This window comes from Pinus tabuliformis, chromosome 4_2 (assembly GCF_031772625.1).
Source record: "Pinus tabuliformis cultivar Carrire ecotype Pingquan chromosome 4_2, CPIR1, whole genome shotgun sequence".
NCBI classification, from domain to species: domain Eukaryota; kingdom Viridiplantae; phylum Streptophyta; class Pinopsida; order Pinales; family Pinaceae; genus Pinus; species Pinus tabuliformis.
This window is the reverse complement of record NC_142304.1, coordinates 1033124227-1033146525: the sequence shown is the minus strand read 5'-3', so window position 1 is coordinate 1033146525 and position 22299 is coordinate 1033124227. Positions and strand designations below refer to the sequence as shown.

The window sequence follows — 22299 nt, the reverse complement described above, 5'->3', positions numbered from 1 at the left end:
ATGCTACTAGACAAGTCTATGTAGGCCCAGGAATTCTATGGAATTTAGGTAAAAGAATTTCAGTAAATCTGGCTTTAATGTAAGCCAAGGAATGGTTGGGAATTTAGATAAAAGAATTTTAGTAAATTTAGCTTTAAATCATGTTTTTGAAGTGGCAATATTAACACCATCAAAATATTAAAAATTTCTCGAACATCCAAAATCTTGAAATTTAACAACTATAACCTAGATTTACAAAATTCCCCGCCAAAATTTATCAAATTATCTAAACTATTATGGCTATGCTACATAGCCAAGAGCTAACTAACCTGCCATAGGGCATTAAATGGCTGCTTAGCTGCATACTCGATAATCCCGGATAACACACCGCCATTATTTTTTATTTATCTAATCACCGCGAAATAAAAAATAATGGTGATGTGTTATCAAATTATCTAGTATGCAGCTAAGCCAGCATTTAATATCCTATGACAGATTCGTTAGCTCTAACTATATATCCAACATATCCATGTGGCATAATTCGTCTACCTATACATGTCAAGGAGCTCCATGCCGAACAATAAATGAACAACCAGAACAGAGGCCCTACCATGGCTCCGAAAATACCATTTATTTAATTAGGAATCTGCACACGTAAAACGATGCTTTGACTTTATCCCGATTTATCACCAGTCTTGCCTTTTCAGTAGAGTTTGCTCCCGTAAATTCAACACCGCAGTGAACAATGCCTGCATTGACCTCATAGCTTAAGACTTTCCGCAATTCAGAGGGAATAGATGGCAATCAGTAATAACAGTTTGGACTGGAAGAAAGGCGACGGCAAATATCCTTTTGACCATCGATTGAATCCAGTATTGGATTTCATAGGTTTTGAAATGGAAAGGGTGTCAGCCACATCAATTGAAGGTCGGTTTGTGGTCTCTGAAAGGTCTGCTCAGGTAAGAATTTATATCCAACACTATTTTTAATTGGTTTTGTTTGCGTTTTCACTTGCCCTTCTCTGATATGCATCATGAGCTTGATCATTAACAAATTCAGAGCTTTGACATCTTTCTATTATAGCTCGAATTTTCATTCAGGGGATGCTTTTTATGTTGGGAAAAACTGTGCTTTATCTTCATAATTAAAGGAGATTACAGAGAACATTCTTCATATGTCGAAACACTGATCCATTCATAACGTATCATCTCCCATTGGTCTATCCAGCAAAAACTACATATTACAAACATCCTATAAAAAAAACTGTCATGATTGACATGAGAGGGAACATTTCAAAGTATTCCTATTTTACAGAGAAGATTATTTTTAAATAAATAATCAGGTAATTATGATTGATTATGTAAATGTTGTTCATAGATGTTGTCATGTTAAACCAATTTAAATCCGGAATATATGGGATTAAATTTATTTTCTTTTATGTTAAATTTTTCCAAAAACACATTTTAGAGATACATAAAAAACACATTTTAGAGATACATAAAATTAAATTAAATGATAAACACGGTACACCTCAAGAAATTTGATCCCTCCTCAAACTTAACTCCAACTATTACAACTCAAACTAGGAATTATTACCACTTAAATGCTCCGGATTATTGCACACAAAGACATTAGGTACTCTACACCCCAATGGGCTTGTGTAACAACCCTAGGCATCCTGCACATCTCAACCGACTGCCCAAAGCGCCGGTCCCTCCTTGCCGAGATGACATAATGGTGAGAGTGCCCGAGTGGTGGCAAGAGAGGTGCCCAAGTCGACCCAAGAGCGTACCTGAGTACTGGCGCCCGAGTTGGCATGACGCGCCGAAGTGGCCCTAGGGTGCCCGACATTAGTGCGCCCACCCGAACAAGGCGCCCAAGCGGAACGAGTGCGCCCAGCCGAAACGAGTCGACCGCCCTCAAAATTGGGGTTTCATGCACGATGGGACAAAATGAAGATCAGCCCGTTGAATCGTACGCCCACCCGATTGGCACGATGTTGTCATATGTATAATTATTAAACAGCGAACGAGTGGAGAAGAGCAAGGAACTCGGCACGAAGATGGAGATAAGTTGTGGAGCAGAACCGCAGGGTCTAGAGATGAATTGAATGTTGGAGAGGGCTCGCTGTACCACACGGTAGAGGTGAGCCAAGCAACCGAAGTCTGCTAAGTCGCGCGAGTACTGTCTTGAAATAAACAAACTGAGCCAAACAACCAAGGAACAACCGGGCTGTGCGAATGAAGGCTCGAGAATGGACACTAGTGTTTGTGGTTGTTTTTGCTTTTTGTGGGATTTGGCTGGGTGAACCAAGGGCTTGGTTATTTGATGTAAATTGAGATTAGGCTGTGGGCTGAAATGTTGTATGTTTCAGAATTATATTATGAAGGAAAATTCTGCACACATATATTGTCTCTTGTCTTATTGCGACATTTATGTTGAATGCTGAATGTGGATGAGGATGTTTATTTTAGGCAGAATATTGATTAGGCTGTGGGCTGAAATGTTGTATGTTTCAGAATTATATTATGAAGGAAAATTCTGCACACATATTGTCTCGTCTTATTGCGACATTTATGTTGAATGCTGAATGTGGATGAGGATGTTTATTTTAGGCAGAATATTGATTAGGCTGTGGGCTGAAATGTTGTATGTTTCAGAATTATATTATGAAGGAAAATTCTGCACACATATATTGTCTCTTGTCTTATTGCGACATTTATGTTGAATGCTGAATGTGGATGAGGATGTTTATTTTAGGCAGAATATTGAATGTTGATTCTGTTAACATAATAATATCACATGTTAAGAAGTATAAGTGCTAGAGGTGTAGTCCGGAAGTAGTGGTTGTAAGTTGGTCACAACAATTGTGAGAAACCTTTGTCGGTGCCACATTTCCAGAGGACTCAATGCGCCTTAACAACTTGTGTACACTATGGGGTGTGATAGGTGGCATTAGAGTAGATATCAGAGCTTGCAGCAAGATGGAGGTTTTTGACTTTCATATGAGAATTGGTGTTGTGGGGATATAGGATGGTCAGTTGCATAGGTTACGTTTTGTGGATTTGGCAGTCCGACAGAGGATTATCTAAGCACTTGTGGACTCAGGGGCTACGCATAACTTCATGAAGGCAAGGGGCTACGCATAACTTCATGAAGGCAAGTCTAGTGAAGGAACTTGGTATGCAAGTATCTTCTAGTGAAGCAGAAGTGAAAGAAGTGAATTCCAAGGCTAGAGGAGTTGAAGGATTGGCTATGGAAGTACCAGTTCAGATAGAAGATTGGAGCGAAGTTCTTGATTTTATAGTGATGGCAATGGATGACTTTGATGTGATATTGGGGCAGGAATTTCTTCGAGGATACAGGGTTATGATGACACCTTTGATGGATGAGATACTTGTTGTTGGAGATAAATAGGTGTGGTCTTTGCATACTTTCTTGAGGAGAAAAGATGTGAAGGTGCAGTTAGTTTCAACACAGAGTATCAAGAGGGTAGCACAGAGATTTGATGTAGAGATGTATGCAAGGGTCATTAGGGAGATGGGGATGATGAGGGAATGGGGACGCCTATTCCACCTGAGATTTTCGATGTACTAGATGCGTATGCAAATCGGATGCCGGATGAGTTACCGAAGGTACTCCCACCCTAGGGAGCAGTTGACAATCTTATTGAGCTTGAGTTGGGAAAACAACCATCGACACGAGCTCCTTATAGATTGTCTAGATTAGAGTTGGAGGAATTGAAGTGACAACTACATGATTTAGTTGAGGCAGTATTCGTATGACCTTCGAGGACTCATTTTGGTGGTCTGGGGCTCTTTTAGAAGAAGAAGGATACTGATGAGTTGAGGATGTGTCTCACTTATAGGGCTTTGAACAAGTAGAATATTGAGAACATATGTCCGCTACCACTTGCAATAGATTACTTCAATAAGTTGGCGAAGGCCACGGTGTTTTCGAATCTTGACTTGAGACAGTGTTATTATCAGGTATGCATTGTAGAGGGTGTGAGCATAAGCCAACTATGGGAGCTTTGATTTTTTGGTGATGCCATTTGCGCTATGTAATGCCCTTGCCACATTTTGCTCTTTGATGAATGATGTACTTTGTCTGTTTCAGGATTCGTTTGTAGTGGTGTACTTTGATGACATTGTGGTATATAGCGATAATATGGAGGAACATAAGAAGCACTCGACATTAGTATTTGAGGTGTTGCATAAGCATCAACTGTTCTTGAAGAAGTCAAAGTGTATGTTCACTTAGATCGAGATACCATTTCCAGGACATTGAATTGGATAGGGATGTATCTAGATGGACCCCAAGAAGGTTTGTGCTATTGAAAATTGGGAGGACCCCAAGAATGTTCATGATGTGAGACTTTTCTTGGGGATGTCGAACTACACTAGGAGATTTTAGAGGGCTATTCCAAGATTACCACACCAGTGACTGACTTGTTGAAGGACAAGTCGTGGAGATGGACTCAGAAGTGTCAAAAAGCATTTGATGAGCTGAAGAAGAACATGGTGGTAACTCTGATATTGAAGCTGCCAGATTTTGAGTGATCTTTTGAGGTACATAGTGTTCCAATTGAAAGATCTCAAAAAATTACGCTGATTAAAAAAAACGGCTCTGAAAACGGCTTCCGGATGAAGAAGTTATGGCTTTTTGAAGAAAAGTTGTTGAAGATGCCGACGAAATGCGTGAATGTGCGGAAATGAATGATAATGTTATATTTAAAAAAAAAATCCCCTCCCTTTCCAAACTTAATCTAATTAGCTCACTTTAAATTTTTTTTTTATGTGACTCACTTTTATAAATAAGTGAAAGTCACTTTTACAATGGTACTTTATGAGCTACCCACTAAATTGTAATTTAAATAAAAGATAAAGAGACTTTAGAACTATAGGTGACTCACTTTTTATAATGGCTGAGAACACTTTTACATAAAATAACTTTAAAACATAAGTTACATGTGCTTTTTGAAAAAGTAACTCAACAAAAAGAAAGACTTGAATTCAAGACCTCTATTCTCATAAAGTAACTTTGGACCAAGTGAGCTAGTTTAAAAGGTTAGTAATTTTTGGAAAAGAGGAAGTTGTTGTTGTTGTTGTTTTTTTTTTTTTTTTGTAAGCTTTGGGGTGCTTGCTTACTTGAAAAAGCTCTTTTTTGCTTACAAAACAAAAACCACAAAACCCAACACGGACATACAAAAAAACAAACCTTACGACTTGAAGTTATCTTTAGCCGGAAACTAAATATTTTCTTCAATGTTTCTGATTTTTCGAGATCACACTAAGGCGCGGCGGAAAAGAGCATACGCATGAGAAAAATCCTTCTTTTTTGTTTATGATTTTCCCAGATCACACAGAATCGCGGGGCAAGAGCATACACAGAAATGAAAGGTATAAATCCGGTAAAAAAAATAGAGAGCTAAATAAACCGATATAAACAGATAGATGAATAGTTAGAACTGCAAATAAAGACTGGATACCTCCAGATCTTTAAAATGACGTAGCTAGGGCTACCAGAAACTTTTTCGCGTGAAACAAAAGGGGTTCCTCACTGGAATAGATGCTCCTAACACAATAGAGCAGTCCTCTCAGTCCGAAAGCAGTCAGAAACAGTAGATCTAGGAAACGACAGTCGGATGCAGTTGTATCAGCTTCAGATTTGGATCACCAACGGATGCGGCCTTTAAATAGCTCTGATACCATGTAGGAATTTATAGGGTAAGTTCCTCAGACAGAACACCAAAGGACACCACTCACAAACAGATCACAGATCATTACACTGGTATTCTTGACGTGGTTAAAATCCTCAAAGAGGGAAACAGTCCAAGGCCTGAGTCAACGCGGCTACTTCAGACAATTTATTAATAAAAGAATGAAAATTTACATAAGCTTCTCTCATGAACGGTTACCCTACAAATGACCCTCCATGCTCTTTAAATAGAGATCATGGACCAATTGGTTGTTAAGCCACGGATCAAGTGTTCGTAATACTTGGGAGAGAATGAACTGTCGGATCACTTCATGTTTAGAACATATCGTGACCGTCGGATTGTAAGTTACAAAAGTACATAGTAAAGAAACACACTTTATCTAACTCTACACTAGACCAAGTTATGCTTAACTATTTCCTATGTGTCGGAATATCCTAACAATGTGGGCAAAAGCCAATACATTAGCTTTACCCCATTATCATGGCCATCACCCTAGTTCTTACAGGTTCTATGAGCCTCCTTCATCATAGAGGAACCCATGATTGTCCTAACCCCTGGTGGGCAATGAACCGCCCTACCTTAAAAGGGGGTATCCACTGCTACATCTCACACATCATGCTCTCACCCCTTGAGCCCCAAGTAGTTAATTAAAGAAAAATCATGAAAATGCATATAAAGAAGGGTGAAAAAATCATGGCCGGGGCACCTCATGTACCACGATTGCTCCCTCCTATACATTATATACCCAAGTGTGGGCTTTTCTTTTATTAGCTACCCTTGTACCCTAGCATGTGGCCTAGAGCTGCCCCTTTTCATCCCCTACTCCATTCACCTCTTTATCACACACCACCATCTTTTAAAGGATGTATCTTGGACATATTATACCCTTTAGAAGTAGAAACCACCTAATAGGATACTTGGTTAACCCCATTTGGTGTTTGGAGACATTAGCACATGCCAAAGCCTATTATGGAAGGGCAGGCCATTATAAAGTCCCTGCCTATGGTCCATGGTTTGTAAGCTCTTTTACTCTATTTCTTGATGACTTGTTGTACTGGAAGGCTAGGAGATGCATTGGATCTTATGCAGGATTGCAAGTAGTCTCCATCTTGGGTTTGGTTTCCGTATACGGGGTCCTAACCCTTAAGAGGGCTACATTGGCACATCTAGGGTGTGTGTTGAGAGCCATGGGCCTCCACAGTAGTAAACAACACTCCATGGATCCCCAGAGATGTTTAGAGATTGGCTCGAGATCCATCTATTGGACGAGGAAGATGCACCTGGTTCACCTTTACCCAACCAACCCCACATATGTACCATGCATTTGGCAGTTGACCCAAGACTTGTAGGATGATATGGCATCACCCACACCATCATCAGAGCCCTTATAGATGGTCTACAGTGATCTTCGACTCATTTGGAGACCCATGAGGTTATTATTGTGCCCCCACACCCACTGGGAGCACCACAGGTTTATTGTTTGGAGAACAAGGGGCCACCCCCTTGTCCATCACTTTTGAGGGTCCTATTCTTCATTATGGCACCTATGGACCTCATCAGGCCTCTTGGAGGGCCCTACGACATGTATTGTTTATCATTTGACCTCTTAAGAGGCTTATTATTTTATTTATGAGCTAGTTTGGTGGGCTTGTCACCAAAAGTTAGGTTATTAGCACATTATTTTATTTTTGGGGCTTATGTAGGCCTCAGAGACTAATTCGGACTCCTAATTAGTGTATAAATACAAGTGACATGAGTTCATTTTCTCATAATCACTTTGGATTGGATCACTCTTCTCTTTAGAGAATTTCACACTTGTTTTCTGGGATAAAGAATTGGAGCATCGATGAATTTTGATGTTTGGATTGGAGTGTTTTATTTTGGAACTTCTTTATTGTCAAATTGTTGATGGTTGGATATGTTCTATTACATATAAGTATACACTTTTATTGCTATTCTTGTTTTACTTTTGTCACATGCATTGAATGGGATTTTCGCTATAATAGGGCTAATTGCTGCATTGCATAATTGCAAATTTGTGGAATTATTGTTTCTATATAGCATCTCTCAATGTTTGGGACATGTATGTAAATGAAATCTCGTAGGGATAACTCCACTGGTGAATTTATCTTGACAAGCCATCTCTTTTGCCAAGCGAACTATAAAAGCTTTGAGGTCTCTTCCTCTTGCCCTAAAGGCTTAGCGAAGTAGTCCTTAAGGCCTCCTTGATTGAAATACAAGTTCCTTTCTCATTATTCTCCTTGACTCCATTCTCCCCAAGGGATTAAGGCATTGGTCCTCCAATAGGTGATCACTCAAAGAATACCTTTTCTTCACCTTCCCTCTCTCTACTAGGTCTAGCCAAGTTGGGTCATGTAGGGCATCATTTTCCCGACAAAATAATCCATGAAAAAGTTCGATCTCCTGGCCTCTACTGCGCTGGTGTGTCCTCAAGGCCTTCTCTAATTTTGAAGCCATTTTGACTATGGAGTTGTGAGATAACCCAAGCCCTAGCTTCGAGATCAAACTTTGCCTTGGTGTTCCCTAGGCTAGTGCCTCATAGGATTAATTTGACACCTTTAAGTGCAAATTCTTGTTTTGATCCTTTCCCCTTCCTTTTCTAGGTTGAGATCATCATTGGTTGCTAGATTCTCTCTCCTTAGCCTAGGTTGGGTCCACTTTGTCCCATGTGGTCCCACACATTTGAAAAGTCAAATCTTGAAGAATCATTCGAGAAGTCAAGCCTAATAAGGATTTTAGAATTGGGAAACTCCTTTACAAGGCATATTCCTATAACCTAACTCTCAAATCCTCACCTCCGTATCTTAGAAATCTATGTACCTTGCTTAACAAGCAAGTAAGCTCTATTCCTAACCCCCTTCTAAGAAAAAGATCATTAAGGTCACTTCACATCCATTAGTTGATTCATCCTTCACAAGTGACTTTCTATATACTGGGTCTCCTCCCATCGGTGAAATTCCGTAAAGAGTAGGGAGTCCTAGTTGAGGTGACAGTGGGCTAAGCCTCCATCGTAGCCCTTTGATCTAGCAGTTGTCCCTTTAGGAATCCATTTTATGCCCCCTGCTATTTTGAGCGGTAACATTTTGGCGTCGTTGTCAGGGACACAAAACGTGTGTTTTGTTCCCCATACGACATATTGACATAACATTATTGGCGACTCCATTAGAAGAACGAAGCCCTAGTTCTTCATTGAACTTTAAGGTCAATGCTTGTAGGGTGAAGCAAGCATTTTCTAGGCATCTTTAAATTCACCTTGGCGACTCCTACATATTTTTCATGTATATCTCAAATAGGTTGTCTTTCTTTGATAAATTTCCTGCTTTGGACATTGCTAGCATCCCTGGGCATCCTAATCATGTCGCTGGAAGAATGGTATGTGGGGTGCCCGTATTTGATGGTGATCCACTCTCTGCAATTGACCATGTAGAAAGATTTAATGCACATGCTTCAAGAGAGAAGGTTGTTCACCAAGATGTCCTTATGTTATTGTTCATGGGATCTCTCGGTGGTCATAACTTATGGCTGCATGATCATGAACCTAGGAGCATCTCATCCATTGAAGAGTTCGTTGATGGCTTTCTTAGACATTTTCAAGTATACCCTGCATTAAGCATCCAAGAGGAAGTCTTCATCGAGCATCATCAAGACATTGAGAATCTAAGTAATGAGCAGGAAGACGAGTCCTCCTTCAATCGACATGATGAAAAGGATGATTTTGAGGACACATGTGTTGGGAAGAATGGGTCTATGGAAAGTGAAGTTGAGACTAACCTTACCTTTCTCAAGGATAGTACTCCCGATGATTCTCCTTTTGAGAACCTTGAGGAAGGTGATCCCATTAGCCCCTTAGAAGATGACATTGGAGATTATTTCCATATTGAAAAAGAGAAATGGGAAGTTGTTGGCCCTCAATTTGACTGTGCTCCCATTTATGACACTGACAAGGAGGATGAGGTTGAGAGTGGTCCTCCCTTTCTCCCGAGCATTATTTATGAGGACATATCCATCGATACCTTTGGGAAGGAGAATTATCACTTTCCCTTGCATGAAAAGGAGCAATTGGAGATAATTGATTCTCCTTTTTGGGAAGACCCTATCTTTGATACCAACAATGATAGGATTGATAAGGCCCTTGCTGATACCTTCATTCCTTATGACTCTGGGAGTATATTCAAATTGCATGAGCCTCTAGAGTTGGATTTTCAGGAAAAGGGTCCCATTAAGACTTCACCTTCCCCTTTGCCCTTTTCTATTGTTCATCATCTTGAGTCTTCATCAAGTGATTCCCTCACCCCTTGTCATATGATCTCAAGTAACCGTGAGCCCTTTCCCCCTTCCGAGTATAGTGTCAAGGAAGAGCCCCTCATTGATTATACTTTACCTCCTTGGACACACCCTCAGGGTTTTGATCGCTCCATGGCCTCCCCTCTCCTATGTGACCATCACCTTGAGCGACCTATTTATTGCACCCCTTCTTTCCCTCGTCCTTCGTTCCCCTCTCATCACAACCTTGTGGCATCTACAAAGCATGATATTATAAACAATGATTGTGATAGGGAGTTGTTGAAAGTGATCTTTCATTCCACCATTGCGTACTTAGAGGGAAAAACCTGCACTTCTAAATTGGCTTATTCTCCTTCTCCTAGGGTTCCTTTTACCTTGAATGGAGATCATATTTTCCCACCTCCCACCCACTTCATCCTCCATACAAATGTATCCACATCCTCTTCAGGATTTGCTACATGAGTAGTCATACTGGCATGCATATGTATATTGATATGATGATATGTTGGTTGCACTGGCTTTATGATTACACTTAGCATTAGCATTATCACATGCATGTTAGGGTAGGATGCATTGCATGTTCCTTTTGCCTGAGAACTAACATCATATGATATTTCTCATGGTAGATTTAAAATTTGCATATTTTATCTTTCTGTTGATTTTACGGCCTAACGTTAAGCATGTGCGATCATGAGATGCTGCGAAAGCATGTTGCCCTGTGTTTTTCATCCATTATATGTGTAGGTAATAGGTTTATAGTAACCAAGAGATTGTTGGAGTTTTCGTGACTTCACGTTCAAGCAGCTCTGCCCACTTCTTCGAGAGATCATGTTGCAGTTGGAGCCAGATGTTACCCACCATTTTGTGGATGATATCCCTAGGAGAATTTTTTTCTCCAAGATGGTCCTCAACCGACAGCGAGCAGCCCCTTGCAGGCTCCAATTAGCTCATTGTGCCACTTCTCTGCCACCTAAGCCAGCCATGTGGTCGCTCACCCATCTGCCATGATTGTATGTTGAAGGTGGGCCTCCCAAACTTAAAGGTATGCCCCATCATTTGGTAATTGAGTATTGTAGTTTGCTTATGATGGACACTTATGGGCATGGATTAATGGGGGATTCGGCGGAAAGAATGGGTTAGGTCTGTGCTCTTGTCCCCTTGACCCCTTTTGGGTATTAATCTTAGATTCTAGTCCCGTGGGATCTCTTTTACTAACTATTTGGCTTTAGGGATGGTATTTCACGGGAAAACATGATTTTGGTTGCGTGGTCCCGCTCCCTCATCCGTATATATTTTCCCTTTCCATTCATTATTACCCCATTCATCATTTCTCCCACCTGGGTCCACATTCCTCCACTGGGTCCACATAGGGCTAGCTCTCCCCTTCCCTTTGCCCACACCTTGGGTCAGGCCTGGAATGATGCCTCGGAGGTTGATGCAGCTAAAAAGAAAAGTAAAAGCATAATTGGCCACATTCAACAGGAAAATGTACCACAAAATGCAAAGATGGCCAGGACAAACACATTTAGCACATGGGCAAAAGCCAATACATGAGCTCTACCCCATCATCATGGCCATCACCCTAGTTCCTACAGGTTCTATGAGCCTCCTTCATCATATAGGAGCCCATGATTGTCCCAACCCTTGGTGGGAAATGAATCGCCCTACCTTACAAGGGGGTATCCACTACTACATCTCACGCATTATGCTCTCACCCCTTGAGCCCTGAGCAGTTAACTAAAGAAAAATCATGAAAAGGCATATAAAAAAGGGTGGAAAAATCAAGGTTGGGGCACCCCATGTACCACGATTTCTCCCTCCTATCCATTATATACCCAAGTGTGTGCTTCTCTTTTATTAGCCACCCTTGTACACCAGCATGTGGCCTAGGGCTGCCCCTTCTCATCCCTATTCCATTCACATCTTTATCACATACCACCACCTTTTAAAGGATGTACTTTGGACATATTATCCCCTTTAGAAGTAGAAACTACCTAATAGGATACTTGGTTAACCCCATTTGAAGTTTTCAGACATTAGCACATGCTAAAGCCCATTATGGAAAGGCAGGCCATTATGAAGTCCCCACCTGTGGTCCATGGTTTGTAAGCTCTTTTACTCTATTTCTTTGATGACTTGTTGTATTGGAAGGCTAGGGGACGCATTGGATCTTATGCAGGAATGCAGGTGGTGTCCATCTTGGGTTTGGTCTCCCGATATGGAGTCCTAACCCTCCAGAGAGCTACATTGGCACACGTAGGGTGTGTGTTGAGAGCCATGGGCCTCCACAATAGTAAACTACACTCCATGGAACCCCAGAGATGTTTAGAGATTGGTTCGAGATCCATTTATTGGACGAGGAAGATGCACTTGGTTCACCTTTGCCCAGTCAACCCCACAAATGTACCATGCACTTGGCAGCTGACCCAGGACTTGTAGGATGATATGGCATCACCCACACCATCATTAGAGCCCTTACAGATGGTCTACAGGCATTTTCGACTCATTTGGAGACCCGTGAGGTTATTATTATACCCCCACATCCACTGGGAGGACCACAGGTTTATTGTTTGGAGAACAAGGGGCCACCCCCTTGTCCATCACTTTTGATGGTCCTATTCTTCATTATGGCACCCATGGGTCTCATCAAGCCTCTTGGAGGGCCCTACAATGTGTTATGTTTATCATTTGACCTCTTAAGAGGCTTATGATTTCATTTATGAGCTAGTTTGGTGGGTCTATCACCAAAAGTTAGGTTATTAGCACATTATTTTATATTTGGGGTTTATGTAGGCCTTAGAGACTAATTCGAACTCCTAGTTAGTGTATAAACACAAGTGAGATGAGTTCATTTTCTCATCATCACTTTGGATTGGATCACTCTTCTTTTTAGAGAATTTTGCACGTTTTTTGGGATAAAGAATTGGAGCATGAATGAATTTTAATGTTTGGATTGGAGTATTTTATCTTGGAGCTTCTTTATTGTCAAATTGTTGATGGTTGGATATGTTCTATTACATGTAAGTACACACTTTTAATGCTATTCTTGTTTTACTTTTGTCACATGCATTGGATGGGATTTTTGCTATAATAGGGTCAATTGTTGCATTGCATAGTTGCAAATTTGTGGAATTATTGTTTCTATATAGCATCTCTCAATGTTTGGGCCATGTATGTGAATGGAATCTCCTAGGGGTAATTCCACTGGTGAATTTATCTTGACAAGCCATCTCTTTTGCCAAGCGAAATATAAAAGCTTTGAGGTCTCTTCCTCTTGCCCTAAAGGCTTAGCGAAGTAGTCCTTAAGGCCTCCTTGACCAAAATACAAGTTCCTTTCTCATTATTCTCCTTGACTCCATTCTCCCCAAGGGATTAAGGCATTGGTCCTCCAATAGGTGATCACTCAAAGAATCCTTTTCTTCACCTTTCCCTCTCTTTACTAGGTCTAGCCAAGTTGGGTCACCTAGGGCATGATTTTCCCGACAAAATAACCAAAGAAAAATTTTGATCTCCCAACCTCTACTGCGCTGGTGTGTCCTCAACGCCTGCAAATTTAAAGCCATTCCGACGGTGGAGTTGTGAGATAACCCAAGCCCTAGCTCTGAGATGAAACTTTGCCTTGGTGTTCCCTAGGCTAGTGCCTCATAGGATCAGTTTGACACCTTTAAGTGGAAATTCTTATTTTGATCCTTTCCCCTTCTCTAGATTGGGATCATCATTGGTTGTTAGATTCACTCTCCTTAACCTAGGCTTGGTCCACTTGGTCTCGTGTGGTCCCACACGTTTGAAAAGTCAAATATTGAAGAACCATTCGAGAAGTCATATTCCTCTAACCTAACCCTCAAATCCTCACCTCCTTATCCTAGAAATCTTTGTACCTTGCTTAGCAAGCAAGTAAGCTCTGTTTTTAATCCGCTTCTAGGAAAAGGATCATTGAGGTCACTTCACATCCATTGGTTGATTCATCCTTCATAAGTGACTTTCTATATACCAGGTCTCCTCCCATTGGTGAAAGTCCGTAAAGAATAGGCAGTCTTAGCTGAGGTGACAGTGGGCTAAGCCTCCATCGTTTCCCTTTGATCTAGTGGTTGTCCCTTTAGGAATCCTTTTTTATGCCCCATGCTAGTTTGAGCGGTAAAAGACTCTCCAACATGGCATCATCCTCTAAAAATGAGCATCCCCATCAAGCAAGTGAAATAGTAGGTCCAAGAGTGCTCTTCACTCCAAGTGACATCATCAAAAGGCATGGGTTCATCTCCAAGTAACATCTTCTCCACTAAGACGTCATCATCAAAAGGCATGGGTACATCTCCAAGTAACATCTTCTCCACTAAGACGTCATCATTAAGAAGGATCACATCATCCTCCTAGGGCATGCATGGGTGACGTGGCAGCCCAAGGATGAAGCATTGGTATCAAAATAGGGTGTGCTACCCTCCCAAACTATCTGAAGTGGTCTTTTTCATCATTTGGGTTCTTGAACAGGGCAACACCCATCAAGCAAGTTCTAGGCCAGCCTGGGGATGTTTCAGTGCATATGGGAACATCATCAATCAAGCCAATGTATTGGATTCTTGGCTCAATGTTTCAGCATTTGAAGGCGTGGCAAGGGGTATACAACCATGTGGAGGCTCCTCAAAACCTAACGCATATCTCATGAAGGGAAACGTTGTGGTTGCAATGTCATATGTGATCTCAAAGCTGGGCTAGACGTCCTCTTTACTGTGCTAGAGAGGTGTCAAGCCATCCCTCTAGGGAACTCTGTTGCATGTGGGATGAATCACTTGAAACACACCCTCACGATCAGGTAATATCAACATCATTAGGGACAAAAACCACTAAAGCATCATAGTGGACCATATTCAATGTTAGGGGCACAAAGATACTTCACACAAACCTTTCCTTCAAATGTCTGTCTTTCTAGTTGATGATTCGTAAGCAAGTTACCACACTTATGTTAGAGATGATTGTGAAAATTCCTTAAAACCGGAATCCTATTGCATCAAATGGAAATTATTCTCCTAATTGTTGATTTAATTTAACAATTTATTTGCTGTTTGCTATGGAAAATACTGAATAAATCACACTGCAATCTACACAAATAAAACTGCGGAAGAATAAACGCTGGAAGAAATGCTAGCACACACACATAAAAATAACATAGTTATTTTTGGACAAAAGTCCTCGGAAAAACCCAACTTGGGAAAACCGGTGCAACAGTTGAGGGTTTTATTATTAAGCAATAGTGAAATAATCTGAGTACAATTTGGATGCCGAATACTGGCAATCTTGCAGAGAAAATACTGGCAAAAATCTAGTAAGGAATTTTCCTCACCCCACAGGCAAATCCGAGCTTTGACCACAGCTCCAAGTGAGCCGTCCAAACTGCCTCTGCATAGCTACTGCGTCACCCTAGCGCAATCCCTTCTGCACTCAGTCTGAATCAACCTCTCCTCAAGCCGTCTAGTCTGCTGTTGTTTGGGAAAATGTCTCTCTTGGCCTTCGGAACCTCTGTCCAACTTCTGGCACTGAAACTCGTCTTTCCCTAGTAGAATTGAAACTGCCTCTAGAGGCTTCTGCACTGCCCCAACGTTAGCCTCACTGTGGCTCTCCTGCCTCTCTGCAAATGCACTCATCGGATCTGGAAATCTTCCTCCAACTTCACTGTCTCTGCCCCTTTCGCTGCTTTGATCTCTGGGTCTTTTTTTGACAACTGACTGCTGCTACTCTAGAAATCGATCTGCTCATGCAATCGAACCTCTCAAGTGTATTTCTCCATCACCACATCGACCTCCTCTCATAATCCTCTGTTGGAGCACCAACGACCAAGATTAAAACTTAATCAATGGCTAAGATTATCTTTGGATTGATCCATGTGTGTTTTTAGATGATTCTCGCATTGACTTAATTAATACTGATTAATTAACCATATTCCCTAAGTTTAGACTCAGGAAATATTTAAAAACTGGTTAATAATCTAATTAAGTCATTTCTAGGCGAAATTTCCTGAAACGATTTCTGGGTTTTGGAGATCTCATGTATTCTAGCCTCTCCACAAAATTTCAAGGCTAGAACACATCTGATGCTACAAAAACTAACAATGATTATACAATTCGCCCTATTAGGTGCTTCTAGCCCCTAAAGGGAAGGACATTTCATGTGTAAGCCCATCAATCCACAGATGCATGTGATAACTGTGGTTAGGGGATGAGAAAGACTTCAAGGAAGATGGCCATAGCCATGGTACCAACTGAAGGAGGTCCAACATCTTGAGTATAATGATGATAAGAGTGAGCAATCATCTAGGCATGAGATACCCCTTCCTCAACTTGCTTTTTCCACCCATTTGGTGTGCTTTTTACTTTAATGATTTGTCTTTCTTTCCTGCATAGCTTAGGTGATCCAACTTGCTTTATGCTTTTCCAACACCCCTTAACGATGTAGCAGTTTATCGCTCATCAGGTTTGGCACATTCACAAGTTCCTTTATTTAAATAGAGCATGAAATGCTTAAGAACCGAGTGATGACTAATGAGGGGGGTATAGCTCATGCTAGGGTTTTTCCCATGTGTTTATTCAATGTCCCAACTATCTTTTGCATTTTTCATTTTCTTTCATTTGTGCCTTCATATGCTTTTATTTTTTCTTTTAACTACATCAATCTCTAAGGGCAAATTTTCCATGCCCTAACTCAGAGATGAGGATATAGGGTGGCGGTCCCAATGACAATTGACAATCAACCCAAAGAATGGAAGTGGATATATGGGGAACATGGAAGATGGTAAGTATGGATTACTTTGGGCATGCTAGATCGATCAATGCCTCCTATTAGTGCCCCCTATAATAGTGGAAGAAAAGGGCCATAGGGCAGGTCACATTGGACTAGGGCCAAGGGAAAATCTCCAAGGTGAAGTATGGGAAGAAGGGTACAATCAAGAGCAGTCGATCATTTAGTTTGGTTTGTGATCCATATTAGTATGCCCCAAACATTAAATGAAAGCACATGATTACATAAATGGTTAGTGTACCTTCTAATAGATGACCCACCTTCCTTCAAGAAGTATGCTAGATGGGAGAGAGCATTGACTGGAACATAGGTGGAGAGATTTGAAGTAAAACTATTTTTGGATCATCATAGGGCTGCTGGCTGGCTGGCTGACCAATGGGGAGACAAATTTTCTCCTAGGGGTTACCCACTTTTGGTGGATAACAAGGACTATAGTCTGTAACCTCAGTAAAGTTTCCCACTCAGCAGCTTCAAATTTCAATTTGTTAGTGAATTCTGCCCTTGATGATTTCCAGGAGGAGCAAACCATCCACCAAATAATTGAAAACATGGACTTGGGCAACCAGGAATCTAGATTCTAAACCCAACAATATTGGTCAAGATGAAGTTCTCACTAAGCATGTTTTTCATTAGTTTGTTATGTTATGCAGAACAGTAGTAATATTAGGTGTTTTTATAGAATATACCCTAGTAGGAACTTTTTGGGATCATCTGCAAAGGATGGTTTGAACTTCAAAATTTTCTGTACGTGACACATACTGTTTGTTAGCAACACTGGCTTTTGTCAAGAGACAGCTCTCCTTTTGTATTGCTATGCTGTCCAGCTTAGCTGCAGCTTATTTTCAATACAAATATCAACTGTTCTGTTTAAAAAAAAAGAATGAATACAAATTTTCATTAATACAAAAGGCAATGAGTTCTACACAGTTGACAGATACGATAATTTTCTGTCCTCTTTATAGATATCCAACTGTGAAAGTCAGATTTGCAGAGTCAATCTGGCTTGCGTTTGAATTACTTGGAGTTAACTTAGACTTGGAAGAGTTTCGTTACACTGAGACTTAGAAAATAGTTTCTAAAACCAAATATGTCAAACCTTTTGCTAGACTATAGTTACATTTTGATCCATGCCTATAATCAATATTCTAATTTCTAAACTAGTTTGTAATGGTTCATCTTAAAGAACTGATAAGTCTATTGATTGAATCAGCTAGCATGAGGTTTTCTCATTTCTTTTTATGCTACCATTATTTGTTGAACTGTATCAAAACACAAAACAGTGTTGTTCTTTCATGACTCCTATGAAAGAAGCTAAGACACGTTTTCTTGCCACCCACTGATGTGTTTTCTCAATATTGCCAATGACTTCCCATGCATTATATGTTTTATTTACTATGAATCTAAGAAAGATCCCATACTTGTTTCCAGCAAAGATACCTATATTGCCTATACCTTATTTTTGGTTTTTAGATCATAACGTTCATGGGACATCAGTAAATCATAATGCTCTTTGACCTTGTCTGTTGTGTTTTTCCTAGGCATATGGAGTGCTACATGGAGGTATATCAGCATTTCTCGCTGAAAGTCTTGGAAGTCTTGGTGCTTTCATAGCGTCAGGGTTCCAGCAAGTTGCAGGAGTGGAAGTTAGCACCAGTCATTTTCAGCCAGCACCTATTGGTATGGAAATTGAAGTAAAAGCAATTCCCATTCATATTGGGCACAGGTTACAAGTGCGTATCAAATTATATCCTTACTTGGTTCCCCCCACATCAATACATTCCATGAAAACAACAGCCAAATCTATTGGCCATGCACTTTATCAGAAACATTATTTGCATTGCTTTTAATTCTAAGTTTTCATAGCTCTTTCAGTTTTGTTTGTTCTTTATATCTTGTCTTTTCTCACTTTCAAAATTCCATGCCCAATTTGTCCTTGTACACATTTGCACACCTTCACCCACATAGGGTGAGTATACATGCAAATTCATACCTTCACACACATAGGGTGAGTATACATACAACTTCACTCCTTCACCCCCATAGGGTGAGTAGTTGCACACCTTCACCCCCGGTATGCTGGTTAAAAGTGCATGTGAAATTAGATTCTCAGTTCCCCTCTCATGCACATCAACATACTCTATAAAAACAATTGCCGAATCTGTATACCATGTACTGGATGAGAAACATTATTTTCATTGCTGAGTTTTCCTAACCTTTCAGTTTTGGTTCTTTCTTTATGTTTTTTCTTTTCTCACTTCCAAAATTTGATACTTAACTTCTGCTTTTACACAAGTCCAGACCTTATACAAATGCACACCTTCAACCTATGAGGGTGAAAGTACATTTGTGCAATTGTGACATGTGAGAGTAAACACACAATTGCACACCATTCTGGGGGCTGAAGTTGTGCATTTGTTTGTACACCTACCCTCAGTGAAAATTTTTAAATAGAAATCCAACTGCAGTGATTAATATTTTTTTTTACTTACTAACTCAGAAATAAGTTATTCACAGTGTTTCTACAACAAATATCGAAATAAATTCCACTGCAACCTTCACAATTAAAATACCGTGGAAAGTAAATGCAAAGAAAAATACTAGCACAAGTATAACCACGATGACATAGTTATTTTTGGACAATTATCCCCGAAAAAACCCAATGTGGGAAAACCGGTGCGGCAGATGAGCGTTTTTTTATTATTCTTCAACAAAAGTCTCATGTACAAGATACAACTAGCAGAATAGAAGAGGATTCTCTGTGAGAAATTTTACAGACACTTCTCGATGAGTTTCTGATCCAGGAGAGGACCTGCTACCCCCTTTGCGTCTCGTTGCGTTAGCCCTTGCGTGAGAACTGCACAATCCCAACGTCACACTATCTTTGCGTTGTCCCTGCTCTACGTCACAACCTCTGTGTTGTCCTCCCTCTGCTCTGTGTCACAACCTCTGCGTTGTCCTCCCTCTCCTCTGCGTCTTTTGATCCTGACCTCTAGACTGATGCTGATATCCTCCCTTTTGCAACTCTCCCTCTGATTCGATTTTCTCTTGCCGAACTTCGACTAGTGAGAAAATCGATCTTACTCGGGTAACTGAGTATCTGCCTCTGGTGTATTTTCCAAATGCCCCTCGATGTCCTTCTTATAATCTTCCAGTTGAAAACCAACAGCCCAGATCAGATTCTAATCAATGGCTTAGATCAATTGGACTCGATCTTCGTCTTCTTTTAGAACTTACACCCACAGTTTAGATTAATACCCATTAATTATTTTAATTTCCTAAGTTTAGACTTAGGGACCCATTAAAAATAATTAATTATTTTAATAAAACTGTCTCCGGGTGGAATTTCCCAAAACGATTTTTGGGTATTGTGGAATACATATGTCTAAGCCTCCCTGCAAAATTTGAGACTTAGAGCACATCTGATGCTACCAGAAATCAACACTCCCTCTTAGCGAGGAATGTGCTCTAGCAATGCGACTTGTTGAAGCATCACCTTGTTCTGTAACATCTCCCTTTGCGTTGCTGATGTCTGACATCACTACCCACCAACTACTGTGCAAATGTTGCATTTGTACTGCTGCTGACCCTGCCACTGCCAACACTGCATCTGTACTACAACTCCCTCTCATTCCCTGCCACTGTAACTGAGAAATTACCTGTTTCTGCTACTGAAACGGATTCTCTACCATACCCATCTGCTCTCTGAACTGAATGAACTTAGCTCTTCCTAGCGCTGTGTGAGTACGTCTGGTACTTGATCACATGTGGGGACATACTACATTTGTACTGCCCCACGCTGAACACAGTCTCTGATAAAGTGACATCTGATATCAATGTATTTCGACCGATCATGAAATACTGGATTCTCAGAGAGTTTGATACAACCCTAATTATTGTAGTAAACCTTGGTTGCTTCCATCCTTTTTTTGAACAAACTCACTAGTAGTTTTCTAAGCCATATAGCTTCGCATGTAGCTGTGCTAGCTACAATATATTTAGCTTCTGCTGAGCTCAGAGCTACCAACTTCTGTTTCCTGCTGCACCAAGAGATCATTCCTAATCCAACACTGAAGCAGTACCCAGAGGCACTTTTTCGGTCTACTAAACTACTTGCCCAATCTGCATCTGTGAATCCATTCAATCTGACGTCATCCCCTCGGAGTATTTCAACCCATATTCGACTATTCCACGCACATACCTAAGGATGTGCCCAGCTGCTGCCCATTGCACCATTTTCGATTCCACCATGAACTGACTAAGGGTGTTGACAACGAAGCAAATGTCTGGCTTAGTGTTGACCAGATACATAAGCGACCCAATGAGCTGTTTGTACAAGGTAGGGTCCACCTCCTTGTCTCCTGATGCATTTATTTTCTTCCAGTTGGTGATCACGTGAGTAGCCATGGGTCGACAATCCTGCACTCTGAATCTCTTCAGAATTTCTATAGCATATCTTCCTTGCCCAAGGAAGATCTCCCCATTCTTCTACCAAACTTCCAACCCTAGAAAATAATGTATCAACCCCATATCTTTCATGTCGAATTTTGCTTCAAGATTCTTCTTGCAGTCCTGTACGAGCCCAAAAGACCCTGTTAAAAACAAGTCATCCACATATAATACTAGAATAAGTGGCTCATTCTCTACCATTAAATAGTAGAGATTGGGATCAACATCACTCTTGACGAATCCCAACTGCTGCAAGTAACTATCAATCCGACCATACCATGCTTTGGGTGCCTGCTTGAGCCCATACAGGGCTTTCTTTAATCTGCATACATGAGTTCTCTTTTCATGAGTTTCAAAACCTTCGGGCCGTTCTATATACACCTCTTCTTCTATCACCCTGTTCAAGAATGTTGTCTTGACATCCATCTGGTGAATCTCCCATCCCATTTGAGCTGCTAGGGATATAATAGATCTGATAGAGGTATATCAGGCTACTAGGGCAAAGGTCTCTTCATAGTCTATTCCTTCTTTTTGTGTGTACCCCTTTGCCACGAACCTAGCCTTGTACTTCTCTATATTGCCATCTGCAACATACTTGATCTTGTAGATCCACCTTGATCCTACAACTGATCTATCCTCTAGTCTAGGTACTACTTCCCAAACATCATTCGTCATGATAGAACTATACTTTTCTAACATGGCATCCACCCAAACTTGGTGTTGAACGACTTCCTGAAAGCTAGAGGGTTCTTCAACCTATGCTACCAAGGCCTGGTATCTGTCAGGATGTCAACACTGCTTCTTCTCGGTTCTAGGAGCTCCAACAAACTCTTCTATGTTCCTTAGTGTCTGCCGTACTTCCCTACTGGTTCTACCACTGGTGGTGGGAGGCTCAATCACCTTTTCCTTCTGGTCCCGCCGTTCCATCTGCTGAGAATTATCTGGATTTCCTTATTTTGAGGAAATATTGGTACTGGTCACTGCACTCGATCCAGGTGTCTATCCCCTTGCTTGTCCTCCTTGCTATCCCTACTGCTGCTAGACTAATGGAACATCTATTG

General features: G+C 40.8%; 1 protein-coding gene across 1 annotated transcript in view; it reads left to right on the top strand.

The window, feature by feature from the left end:
• Positions 1-607: 607 nt before the first annotated feature.
• Positions 608-22299, top strand: part of LOC149173142 (1,4-dihydroxy-2-naphthoyl-CoA thioesterase 1-like) — a 93608-nt gene continuing 71916 nt past the window's right edge. The window contains exons 1-2 of the mRNA XM_089424509.1: positions 608-938; positions 18331-18522. Of these exons, the coding sequence (XP_089280635.1) occupies positions 777-938; positions 18331-18522 (354 nt within the window). The 5' untranslated portion in view covers positions 608-776. The remainder of the gene's footprint in view (positions 939-18330; positions 18523-22299) is intronic.